This window comes from Scophthalmus maximus, chromosome 13 (genome assembly GCF_022379125.1).
Source record: "Scophthalmus maximus strain ysfricsl-2021 chromosome 13, ASM2237912v1, whole genome shotgun sequence".
NCBI lineage: Eukaryota > Metazoa > Chordata > Actinopteri > Pleuronectiformes > Scophthalmidae > Scophthalmus > Scophthalmus maximus.
The window spans coordinates 20,575,916-20,589,515 of record NC_061527.1 but is presented as its reverse complement, the minus strand read 5'-3'; the positions used below and the strand labels follow the sequence as shown (position 1 = coordinate 20,589,515).

General features: G+C 41.4%; 1 protein-coding gene across 9 annotated transcripts in view; it reads left to right on the top strand.

Moving 5' to 3' along the window:
- The window catches only part of LOC118317902 (LIM domain containing preferred translocation partner in lipoma), a 141,585-nt gene that overhangs the window by 44,613 nt on the left and 83,372 nt on the right, over nucleotides 1–13,600 (top strand). For 7 of the 9 annotated variants that reach the window (XM_035647025.2, XM_035647021.2, XM_035647024.2 and 4 more), the window contains one exon: nucleotides 7,398–7,597. In XM_035647025.2, the coding sequence (XP_035502918.1) occupies nucleotides 7,402–7,597 (196 nt within the window). In that variant the 5' untranslated portion in view covers nucleotides 7,398–7,401. Of the gene's footprint in view, nucleotides 1–2,243; nucleotides 2,366–7,397; nucleotides 7,598–13,600 lie in introns of those variants that run through there. The other 2 variants (XM_047336624.1, XM_035647018.2) reach the window with 2 other exon arrangements.

Genomic DNA, 13,600 nt, shown 5'->3' with positions numbered 1-13,600 from the left:
TTACTGCGCTCCTGCTATAAATGTTTTAACACTTGAAAGAGGTCCAAAGACGCCTTTTGCGTTTATTAATATGTCAACACATGGCATGGTGTCAGACTTCCGGCCCCCTTCAAATATTTACCCCTCCCGCACAAAACACTTTCCAGATCCATAATGACCACTTGAACTCTTTGCGCTTCCCTGTTTCCAAACAGAGGAATGTGGGGAGCAAGCGCCTGTTTGTGTAATGTCGCATTAACCTGTTCAGCCATTCAACCATCCCTCGGAGGCAGAGCGAGTCCGAGAGATTCGGCGGAAACCTCTTGCAGATGGGAGCCTTTAATTTTTAAAGCGGTTTCGTCCGCATGGCTGGTCCTCCGCACGTTGCGTCACGAACCGTGAGTGCTAATCCCAGTCGCCTACCACCCCGGCGTTTGGTATGAAAAATCTGCCAGCCAAAGTGTATCTCCGTCTTCATCTCCGCAGCGTCTTTTTGAACCGATGTTTTGATCGGTGCTTAGTGAACCATGGGGCTGTGTAGCTTCAACTGAACTCTCCTCATGGGACGGGGCACAAGGCGGGAGGAAAGCAGCGTAATTGCCCTTCAAATCGTCGCTCGCTTTTTCTACACAGTTTTCTAATGTGCAGGATTACGTGCAGGATGATGGGCACCTTTGACCCTCTTTGATACATAGTATATGGGATTTATTTTCATTTTCATTTCACAGTCACCCCCTGCTGTGTGAAGGAATTCAGCAGATTGCCTTCAAAGTTGGACTTCATGGCCTCAAATGTAAAAAATGCAAAGCAAAAGCCAGAGCAGGCGATAAAAGGTCCTTCTCCCAAACTCCTGCTCGTCGCCAAATTGCAGACAGACGCAGCTACAGTAGCAACTAGCGGTGATTGATTGGAGCTGTTGGAAACCAAAACGGAGCTGAAGGGAGAGTGAATAATGGACAAGGAGCAAGAGACACAACTCCACATGAAGGCTCCTTTTCTGTTACCATGTTCTCTGTGTCGCCTTGAAAGGGGGTCATATGTCAGTGTTGAGATTTCACCTTGTTTCTACCTCCCAAGAGACCCCCCCCCCCCGAAAATCAGTCAATATGTTTTTTAATCTTATCCAATAGAGGTCTAGAAGCAGTTTATTTAAAAGTAACATCATAATGTCATCAATGTGGACTTCCTGCTACCCCTCACCCTACAACCACTGCAGCCAAGTAATTCTTTATCATTGTACCATCAGTATTTGAATATTTGAGTCATGCCTATATATAAACAGTTTTTTTTTCTCTTCTTCATGTTAGTCAAACATACTGTACTAGCGAAGTTTACAGTTTAAGTTATTTCTTAACTTCCGCTGAGATGTTTACCTGTAACTGACCTTGAAATTTCAGGGTTGAAAAAACAAACAAACACAATACACAGAGGATGAAAAAACGACAAACAAAAGTTCTGGTGAAGTATTTCTAAAGCAGCAGGTCCTGAACACATATCAAGTTCTGCGGCTGCGTGCACGTTTTTGACATGAAATTAATTTCCCCCAGCCACAATGAAGATTTTCTACAGACCATTGTTATGTCATGTTCCGAACCCTGCCATTTTATTTTAGACTCCATCTCTCTCTCTCTCTCTCTCTCTCTCTCTCTCTCTGGTCCTCTTTGGATGGTTTGTTTGATAGTTTCCTTGGTGTGCATGAAAGATTAATGCAGCAGAAACACCTGCAGCAGTTCCTCAATGACAGCTGTAAAAAGTGCAGCGGAACAGCTGGCGAGAAGACAGCCCTGACTGCCGTGCCCCCGTAAAGCAAACTGTTAAACACAGAGTCAAAGCTCCGCGTCCCAACTTGTAACCACCCCGGCAATCAGGATTGGCTTTCCTTCCAGGAGGATTTAACAGGGATGCAGCTTGTCTTGTGACTGCATGTGTACTTTTGACCTGTGCCGTATTCTTCACTTATAGCAATGTCTTGTGTGTATGTTTTCTGTGTGCGTGTTTGTATGTTTGTATCACAAACACATCAGAGCTGAGGCAGAGAACCAGTGAGCAGATCCATAATTTAGCTTATTAAGTAGCGGGAGCACCCAGAAGTCAAAGTTAAATAAACAAAAAAGCATTTCATGTTCAGTCTCACAGCATCGACCTTTGAGATGCTCGTCACGTTGGGTCCCGCATCTGTGGAGTTGGAATACATTTACAGTAAAGTTCACATTGTTTGCATACGGTATGTGCTGCGTGCGCATTGCACTTGTGCGGGTTTCCTCTGTGTGCCCTGGCGTCCTCTCGCAGTCTTGTAACACAGGGTGAAATGTTGCGCACGTGGCTCAGTGTGCGTCGCGTCGCCCCTGCATCCAACCATGCTTGATAGGATATGGGATGGATACAGGTTAGTCCATAACACTTACTTACAATATTCTTTGTATCTCTGGAGGATTATTATGTATTGCTCTGTAGCCTCTGTGACACTCATCAGATTGAGATCTGGTTAGTTCTGTGAAAGCAACAGAGAGAAACTTGGCCCTAAGCAGTTCATCGATGTAAAGGGAAAGGAGAAAACAAGTTGGTACATACAGTACATGCAGCACATTATGTACGAATCCAAACGAGGCCCGCTTTCAACTGCAACTGTTAATGATGTACAGATGGGGCTGGACCTGACACCCGAAAAATGTAGTTATGACTTTATTGGAAGAAATGAACAGCAAGAGATGAAACATGAGGATATTACAAATATAAATTATACACCAAGTCGAGCAGGAAATCAGGCACATGGTCATGTGCAGAAGTGGGCGACCTCCGGTCTCCAGACAGTATATGGGCTTGGAGACAACTCATAAACACAACATTTTTTCTGGGATAAAAGACAGAAAATAGTGAATGCCCTCTCAGCGTATGGCTGCCGGGTCACGGTCAGGGTGAACAAAACACATACGTAGCTGGTACGAGTAATGGCTGACAAGCATCATGGCAATTGTATTGAAAAGTAGCTGTGGAATGTCACGCGTTGGCAAGCTTTGTGCTGAGGGACCGAGTAGCAAAGGAGCTGAAACCTCATTCACAGGGAGTTTTTTGTGAAGGAGCCTTGATGCTGCTTTTCGAGCTGCCACAACCAAAGTTTCAGTTTGTCTCGAAGAGAAACCGGCGTCGCGGAGCTGATCACTGACAAGATATTGCAAATGAAACGTTGAAGGACACTTGAAGAAATACCCATTTTTTTTCCTCTCTGGCCTGCTTTTGTGAGGAATCACTGCTGAGTTTCAATACGAGGGAGGAATTGCTGTCTTTGAAAGCCACGCATGGCTCTGCCAAAGGTGAGGATTTGTTTGAGCAAGTAGTTTTGGTTAAAACCAGTGAGTAGCAGCAGCAGCATCATCATCATCATCATCATCATCATCAGGACCATCTGACATCAGATGACTGACTAAAGAGAGCTAGTTCTAGTCATCACATTATAAAGGTTAGTGTTGGTATGTTTTCAATAACTTGGTGTGGCCTCTTATAGTGAGAAAGTTGGGCTGTACTGGTAAGAGCACATGACCACTAATCTGGATCACACCAACGCCGGGCACTTTGTTACTCTGAGCCACGACAGACAAAACTCTACCCAATGTGAATATTAACATTAACTTTTTAATACTTTTTAATTTCTTACAAATCCTATCCTGGCCCCAATGTGAACAGCTTTTTTAATACTCGCTGTACTGTAGCTTCACCACATTGGACTAAAACTGGACCAAACCTTTATACTATAACCTTCATGGCATTTGATGACCACCAAATCCTTTGAAGCACTCCCTTGTGTAGAGGAACCCATTTAAGTTGTAGAAAAAACGAAATGCTGAATAGCCGTGTGCCGCGGAGCCGACACGCATGTCTGTATTGAGCCTTTTGGAGCCTTAAGAAAACGACGCCGGGGTCGCCTCTGCTGCGAAAACTTGCGTCACGACTCATTGAGCCATATTGATCACGGTCGGCTAGTTAATATGCCGAACACAAAAAGACACCCCAGAAGATCCGTTGAGTAGGCCTGAACGTCACACTCGTCCACAAACATTCTCCGAAGCCTCCTCTCGGACTGAAAATCAGACCACAGTGGATTCTTGATTTTGACATATGGTCCTACGATGTCCGAAGGCAGTGCCACATTGAGACTGGACAGACTGTCAAGATCCATGTGCAATATCCTGTTGCGTTCAGGTACAGCACATATCCCATCTGAGAGTTGACCGTATATGACTTCTCGCCCTGGGAGAGAAATGGAGACACTGTTATGTTTAGTCACTTTCCCCCTCTGTCCTTTCTCCTTCAGTCTCCGTATTTGTCGTTTTTCAAATCGGGTGAAAATACCATGGACAAACCAACAGTGAATTGATCCCGATAACATGTATCATGATATATCCTATTCCCGTGTTCCAAAAGTACTTATTTAAGAGTAAAAAACCACCAACAGTTGCACTGGCTGGCTGACGTCATGACAATGAGGACGGTCACATCTTCACAGTCAATTTGGACTCAATTCATTGTCCTCCTGCCAGAAATATTCACCAGACTATCAGGTGACTATTAATCTGCCACTGAAAATAGGTCAACAAATCTTTTCCCCTGTGACAGTGCTTGGCTCTTTCACTAAGTCTAAAAGTAATCGGAGATGGATCAATGGAACCGTGTTAGTTTAATGGTCTTACCATGGCTGTTGTTTTTTTGACAGTAAGGAAAAATTCCAAACACCGTCTTTATCGTTTAACATATCAAGATGTTGGCCTGATAATCAAATCTGGTCCTTTATAGAGCCTTTATGCTTTCACAATGCACATAGTTTTGCTTTTAGTTGCCTGGGTTTCTGAGATATCTGTCATTGAGATTTCTGCCTCCACTTCAGCACAATGCAGGTGATTGTGTCGCTCAGTCAGACGTTACCTTTAAAAAAGGAAAAATTCTTCAGGAACATTTCTTTTCAGAAACCGTGTCCTTGTGTCTCTTAACAAACCACAGCAACACACTGTCAACCATTTAAAAAATAGAGGCCATTTCTCCAATAGTAAGTAGATTTAATTGGAATGGTCCCGGCATTTCATGATTATTTAAAGGTTCTCTAGTAAAAAAAAAAGAACAGGGAGCTAAGCAACTAGAGGTTTTCATTAGGTAATCTATGAATCACTGTGAGAATTATACGCTGAGGTTTTGTGTGTTTGTGCGTTCAGGTTTTCAAGACAATTTGAAATTGCAGGCAAAGGGATTTAAGTGGGTTTAATGTGCACTTTAGGGCGAGTGTATGCAAAAAGTGACATCCCACTCTGCGTTATATGCCATCATTCCAAAAAATAAAATCACACGCTGAAACAGAGATTTTTCCACACCATGTATTGAGTCCATACTCACGCACGCTAAGATCATTCCCTACCCCCCATCCCTTCGATTCATCTTCTCTTTATTTAGCCCATTGAGTGTCGACAAATGTAAGCATTTGCACTGAAAGGACCGGTGGGTGTGCGACATCCGCGTGGCGTCTCAATCGCAGCATTAGGAGCAGAGAGAGAGAGAGAGAAATATCAAAAGTAAGTACCATTCAGACGGCGGGAGGAGCCAGGGATTTGAGCAGATATTAAAAGATGATTGTGCGTGGGCTTTTTCCGCTGTGCTTCGGAGAAAGAATGTAAACCCTGCATCCGTCGGAGTGAGGATAATAAAGAGCAAAACATCAGAACGCGGCACAACAAACAGACAAAACGAAGGACGGTGGGGGGGGGGGGGGGGGGGGGGGGGGGGGCGTATAAATAGTTCAGATATTTCAAGTGATTTCAGAATGCGATGGTGAAATACTGGATGTTTGTGTCCTCAGCAAACAGAAAGTTCTTTCACCCTGCGTTGTGTTGTCTTCACTGTAACTGTATGTTGACACAAAAGTCGGCACGTGAAGTAAACTCGAGTCGTAATATCGATTAGCCATCAGTTACAGCTGCAGCATGATGTAAAAGTTTTATATATATACATACATTTCTCATGAAGTTAGTGCCCCCTCCATTTAAAAACAGCAAAAAACAATGAATCAACATGATTCGAAAATGAAGGAATAGGTCTTCATCTGTCTACACGGCCTGTGGATCAGTGTTCATGTCATCTCTGAACTCGGAGCCGATGTCAGTTTGGGCAGCTACGTCAACACTTACAAATCACCGATGGTTACATCAGCATGACGACACTTTTCTCTTACAAAATCTTTTGGTCGTTTTTTGTTCTTTGTTTTTTATCTCTTTTCATCAGACAACAACACATTTTTGATTTCTTGCTCTAATGTAAGGGTCGCACGGAAAAGGATGCGAGTGAAGAAAAAGAGGCTTTTGAATTAATTTGAATTGGACACATTAGTACATGTCAGAACAAAGTGCGTTTCACCTTATTTTTGATTAAAAAAATAATATCAGACAGCTGCTTTGTAAGTCTCACTCATTAATTGAAAGGAAAGAGTAGACTCGATTGTCGTACACAGTTTGACTTGTCAGACACAACAGACTCAACTGAATTACGCCTTAAGTGACATTCTTCGAATAATTTCAGCCCGTTCTTCTTTTGTTGCCTCTGCCTCTTTCTTTTCACTTTCTTTTTTGGACATTTTCACCAATTCACCAAGGAGTAATTCACGAATCTTGATTTAAAAACAAAATAAGGCAAAATTAGGGGACTAATATCTATGACTGTGTGCAATTTGGTGCAGCTCGATTGAATTTAAGGAGACTGTTGGGCTTTGGTGGCGACATGTGGTCTACATGGTGCCATTATAGTTTTCCATATGCAATTATTCTACCTGTGCACTGAACAACGACTGGCCACACCCTCAGCTCTTACCTGGCCACTCACTGTTGATGTCATTACATTGCTCATGTGGTTATTTCCTGTAGGAGTGTGGTCGGCTGGTTTTTCATTTGATTTGCAATATTTAAAAAAATAATCGTAGTAAATAGTATAACTATAATCAAAGTGGCCGTTTTCATTAATTTGTAGGTCATTTCCAATCTACATGTGACTGATACTGTCAATAAAACTGAGCCAAGTATTCCAGATGTTAGGCTTAGTCGAGCCTTTTTGTTTGTCCAGGCCTCTTGTCTCCCTGGTGAAATCACTGGTGCTCTTATTCTGAAAGAAGTAAATGTTGTTTTATTCCTATCTTTGATTACAGCTCGTAGATCTTTCATATTCATAATACTGTATGATAAATGTGTTGTGTAATTAAATGTATCTCTTTTGTTAACAACGTTATGACACTTTTTCATCAGATTATGATCCATAATGATGTTTGCTCATTTTGGGGCCCTAGCTGTAGTCTTTTGTGGTTTCCAGGGAGTTTCTGTCACCTACATTAACCAAAATTACATTCACTGGTCAGAGCTTCAGTTTTAACAACTTCTGTCTTTCTCCGTCAGAATCATGTGGAACCCGGAGAACAGTAATGACCAGACGGGCCAGGTGGCTGCCAGGATGGAGACCACGCCGTCTTTGGGTAGCGCAAGCATTTCCATCTCCCAGCAGCAGTCGCCCAAGAAGTTTGCACCGATGGTTGCACCCAAGCCCAAGTTCAACCCTTACAAACAGACGGGAGAGCCCACCCACGCTGACCCCGCAGGTAACGGCACACGAGCCAACAGAAAAACCACTACTGACGAGGCCGAAAAATTTACATCAAATAAATCTGGAAATATGATTTAACTGGGAAACTCTAACCTGCATGTTTAACAGTCAAACTCCATATTAGGTGAGAACATTACTTCTTTTTCTTCACTTTGCAGAGTTTATTTTTAATATATCTTTTGTATCTCCGCAGTTTTGTCCATATTTATCCTCAACTACTTCTGCTGAAGTGATTCTCTTTATATCATCAATTGCCTTTGCATAACATTTCATGCACAACATGTGAAGTAGTGCACGAATGGCATTGTACTGATTGTGGGTAGTCTCACTGTCTACAGGGAGTCGGGGCTTGAGAAAACCGTGGACCTTGAACATACCGCAGATATTTTAAAAATCACCCTTGAAACAGAGAAGATATTTTTTATCATTTTAAGTATAAAAGCGACCGAAGGTGAGACAGCATTTTGCGATTGTGTTGTCGTAACTTCTTTTGTAATATTGGGCAAATTGTCTCGTCATTTATGATATCATTATACATTGCTGAGATCTGCGAGCAAACTGGATTTTCTACGCAGAAAGATTTACGCATTTAATATGGATACAAATTCGAGTCATAAATGAACAAAGATTATGACCCATGTATTTAAGTTAAAATCCACATGCAATGCATTGAGTTTAAGGCCCTAGATTTCTAGATGTTAATACTAACAGGCCTTACTTTATGCCTAATTTCTAACAAACATGCAGCGTACTGTACGTACTGGGGTGAGCAGTCATGTGTGGGCTCAGGAAGACGTGTTGTCTGCTGCTGCAGGTCCCTGGTGAGCTGATGGTCTGTTTTTAGTTTTTGTTCCTTTGCATAAGGGTGGCAGGTTTTTTTTTTTTTGTTGGAGATTATTAAAAATAATACATTTATTACAGTGTAATGCACATTTATTATACTGATCAGAAACTGTGCTCTACAGAGCATAACTGTTTTACATGAGCCAGATATGAGCCCCTTAAAAAAGACTACATTAAGACTTGTTTTATATTGAAACCTAAAAAAGCTTTTTGACCCACAGAAATACAACACTAGGATGACTCATCCAAATTTATGAAAAGAAAAAGAAAAAACACTTTTCATCCTAATAACAAAATACTGCAATTTGAAAGAAGAGCACAGCAAGTGATTTTGAGTCACTGGTAAGAAAAAAAACAACATTTACCGGTGCTGCTCACAGGAATTTTAAAAGGATTGACGCTCATATTACGTATATGCTCTAAGTGACTGTTCATAAACACAACTGTACGCAACTGTACACAAGGTGGTTTAAAGAATGTTTTAAACACTATGTGAACAATGTTCCTGAGACCCAATGATTAGTATTCTTTTTTTTTTTTCCTGGAAAAATATGGTTATTACTACTAAGACCACACTTCATTTTGTCTTCAGTTAGCAAGGTGTTACAAGAGTAGAGTATGTGACAGAAAATGTTATACACACATAGTGTATATCAGCCCACGTCCCCATCTGATCGTTATGTTGTGATGTGAATATTATCCAACCCTCTACCCTCAACACCCCCCCCCCGGAGAGCCCTAGATTTCCAAAACAGGGGAAACGGTTATGAAATTCAGCAAGCGGCGACCACACTGTGAGGTTAAAAACACTGCTGCCTGTGGGGGGTTGTGGTTTGAGTTGTGGACCTGTCTGGTGCTCCAGATGTTAGTTCTTTTTTTCCCCGTAAAACTTGTTCTTAGACGGCTGCTTTTTTAGCTTTGTCCACGACTGAGGAGGGAAACAAACACGCACCGAAAACATAAAACATCTCCATTGTTGATTTTTAGTTGACTGAATGGAATTTGTCTTTGAGGCTCCCACGTCGTCAATTTTTGAAGAGTCCCCCACCTCTCAAAAGAAAGACTTTGTTATAGTATCTCCACTTGTTGGATGTTTGACCTTGTATGTGCAGTGTCAACATTAGAAGCTGTTTTCACATTTATAGGATTATTTAATGAAGGAAAATGTGAAGCTGTGTTTTTAAGAAAGTTTAACCAGGCAATTGAGCTTATTTTAGGGGGAAAATAAGCTCAATGGGGGGGTTTATATATACAAACATACATATTTAAATTTCTTAAAACATGCATACAGGACGTTGTTACTTTAGCCTGACCAATACTTGATTGTTGATGCAGATATCAGGCAGTAAAATAGGAGATTTATCTATTTATCTAATTTCCCCATCTCTAAATTACCTCTGCAATATGTTCTGTTAAAAAATGTTTATATAACTCGACACTTTTGATCTGTGATAGGCCGATTTCATTGTCAGACCAATCAGTCACTCTATGGTTATGATCCGTCTCAGACAGGACCATTGTGCAAAGTTTAGCGTCCCACCTAAATACATAAATGACCCCTGCATCTCTTAGTATTATACACCTTCATCCCGACCTCGTCCACAGATTCTTTGCAAATTAAAGAACAATACAAATTTTCTTCCCAGTTGACAACTTGTGGCCTCATTAAAACCTTATAATTCCAAAATGTCTTTTTTTTTGCTACATATCATTTAATCCAGACCCGATGCCACTGTCTCATTTTTTCACAATTAATCATTGTGCAGGAATTAAGAGGATTATTGAAACAGTATAAAAGGGGTGGGGGAAATACCACAGTTGCAGGTGATCTCATTTTTTGTGAATTTTGGACTTTAAATGTTTTTAGGAATTCAGTCACAGCAGGGCTAGATTGGTAATATCTCACAACCTCTGAGAAGTGACCTGAGGAAAAACTGTGACTCAAATTATTATTATTTTGAAAGGATTCACTTTGAGATCGATTACACTGTTGGTTGATTTGGAGAGTGTGGAGGAAATAGCTGTTGTCAGAGTTTAATGTAACATTATCTTATTGCTTATACGCCATTTCCTATAAAATGCAGCATCTAGTGATGAAATTCAAGTGATAAAACATTCGGACTCCGGGGCGAGTGCGGTGTTAGTCCTCATTAAACGTTTGATGGCGACAGTGATGATTGCTTGCTGTCAGTGTTTTGAACACGCAAATATGTAAAGCCGTCCGCAGACATCTCCGCTTGTCAAAGGATAAGACGTCTTTATGAAAAAAAGATTATCTGGGTCTCTCCTCCGTTTATTTATTTATTATCTTTGATATCAAATGTGGGGACCGACTGATGTCAAATAGAGGATTAGCAGGAGAAATTAGGGACAAGTCAATTTGGCACAGCGCCTCGCTGGCCCTTTTGTCTGGCAGGGGCCGATGTGAGGGCTGGAATGAGCAGTCTGAGGCCGCGGACAAAGAGGCCGGGGCAGAAGGGGCGGTGCGCAGTGAGCAGGGTCTGCCCTCAGATGGGTTTTTTTGGGGGCGGGGGGGGGGATCACTTGTTCTCATTAAAGTCCCAGCAGGAGGAGGTGAAAGACATTTAGGTCCCAGACAGTGACCTGTCCACTCCGAAAGTCCCCACATCAGATCAGATTTTAGGCTTTACGTTGATCTCATATGGTACATGTGTGCCGTATAAAGGTCAGTAGTGATTGCTTCACGAAATGCGGTTTGAGCCACGTCGCGCAGCCCGAGCTTCACTTGCTTCATGTCGGTACTTCGCTGCAGGACCTGAACCCATTTCTAGGATTCTTGTTCTGGACAGTCGCAAAGGTTTGGGGACTTTTTGAAAGTGCAATTACAAGCATGCAATGATTTAGCTACTAGAGTCTTGATCAACTCTGCAACATACTGAAATACATAGATAGAACATCATGAATAACTCTTAAGTAAGACAATGCAACCCAGTGCAACATCCCTGCAACAAGAACTGCCCCTCTGAAGCGTATTAGGCTCACTGCGTTTGCTTTTTGTTGTCAAGGTGTAGAGCGTTAAAAGAAACATGTTTTGTGCACTTGTTATTGGATTTCTGCAGCTGTCTGCATAGATCAACACATGTTGACGACTGGTCACACTCTGCTCCGTGCTCTCGGGTACTTTTTTTTTAATCTAAACTAGAGTCTGGCCGATTTCTCAGTTGGTCTATAATATTGGCCAATATGGGACTTTCACAATATGTCTGCCATGATTTTCTAGATTTAAGGTTTTTATTTATTTGATATTTTGTATTTGTGTCTTCTTTTTTGTTTATAGTTAATGATCAAGTTTAGGGGTTTAAATGTAAAATATCAAATCTCAATTACATTTCTTTGTCATAAGGGTTTTGATAACGACATCTTGGGAATCATTTAAAAAAAAAAAAATAAAAAAAAAAATATATATATATATATCAACCTGGTCTGATTTGGACATTTTTTCATCCCCATGTGTATCAGCATTGGCCCCAAGTTCTTTGCTCGGACCCCACCGCACTTTTGTCTTTTGAATTCATATCGCCTGTTTTATGAAACATGCACATGACATTCTCGTCAACACGAACGATCTCTCTGTATCTTGAGTTGCATTGTTGTTTGCGTCGCTGCTTTTGCTTTGTGCACAGTATTTCAGAGAACTGCCTCATAAGCCGCTGACACTAAGTGGGGCTATTTATTTTGTGTATGAAGTGAATGTACATTTTCATATTGTGTGACCCAACAGTCTGTGACACCACAAGAAAAAGCAGTCCCACTGGAGTGACCTCGAGTCAGAATGTTATCATATTAAGTGTTCAAAATTGATCATTTTATGTAAAAACCTGAAAACCGCATGGATTAACGCCGAAGCCATTTCGTAACAATGACTTCTTTTATGGTTTCATAATGTCTTGCTGCTGAGTTTCAAACTCAATAACTTCTTTATAGAGCGGCAGTCATGGCGAAAGTTGAACATGCGAGAAGTGCTGTTGTCGATTAAAAAACTTCTCGCGCTAAGTTACAAAAACAACTACCCCCCCAAAAAACCTGCTAATTGTTTGCTCAGAGCAATCGAAAAAGTGTCGAACATGTGCATGTACGCTGTTTTTATTCCTCCCCGCTTGACTGGCCAGAGGCAAACTGACTACCGGTTGTTATGTCAGGGTCCCTCATGGGTGTCACCAGGAGAATTCACAGGAAATCCACCAGCGAGTGTGTCACTGTCCCCATAGAAACCGCAGGCTCATGCTCTGAGCACATACAAAGGCCACTTTTATGTAAGTGGGACACATACTTCAGCTACTTGTTGTACTTTGCCTGCATTGTGCGAGTCTGTCTGTGTGAACCTTGTGATTCTTTGCTTAAAAGTTTGTGACTGTAAAAAAAAAAAAAAAAGAGGAAATGTTCTCCTTTGATCACACAATATTACAATACAATATTAGCATAGCATTAGGGCCACATCTGGATTGTTTTCACTAGCCATTAATCTGTCGATTATTTACTCGATTAGTTGTTTGGTCCATAAAATAGAGAAAAATGTTGATTGTGTTTCCCAAACAAGCTGAGGTTTTGTTTTGTCCACACACCAAATATATTTAGTTGACTGCCATAGAGGAGCAGAGAAATCAGAAAATATTCACATTTAAGAAGCTGAAATCAGAATAATTCCCCATGAAAACGTTTAAATAGATGATCAAAAATAGTTGGTGTAACTGTTTCAGCTCTACAGAGTATATATTTCTCCTTCCAGTTTGTCTGCTGATGGTTTTGGATCCACTTTAATCCGTTTACCTGACTGAGGCACTTCACTCGTTTAAATCTCACCATCAACCTCACCAGGGCAATCGTGTCGTGGAGACAATCTCCTTCACTTCCTGTCTGTTCTGTCAGAGAGGTGAAAGAAAGTCTGAATGCTGAGTAGGATTTCAACAGTTTGACACGCTCGGAATCTTTGATTCATTTTCCGATCGCAAGGGAACGGTGTCTATGTTCATAGGCTGTACACACTTTGCCCTGGTTCCTGACAGTAGGTGCATCAGCACCACATTTCGTCCACTCAAATAGGAAACACTCAGAGGCTCCACATGCGGATGCTGTTTCTACAAATTGTTGTATCCGGGGACCCCCACTGTATGTTCAAAAACGGTGAAATCCTCCT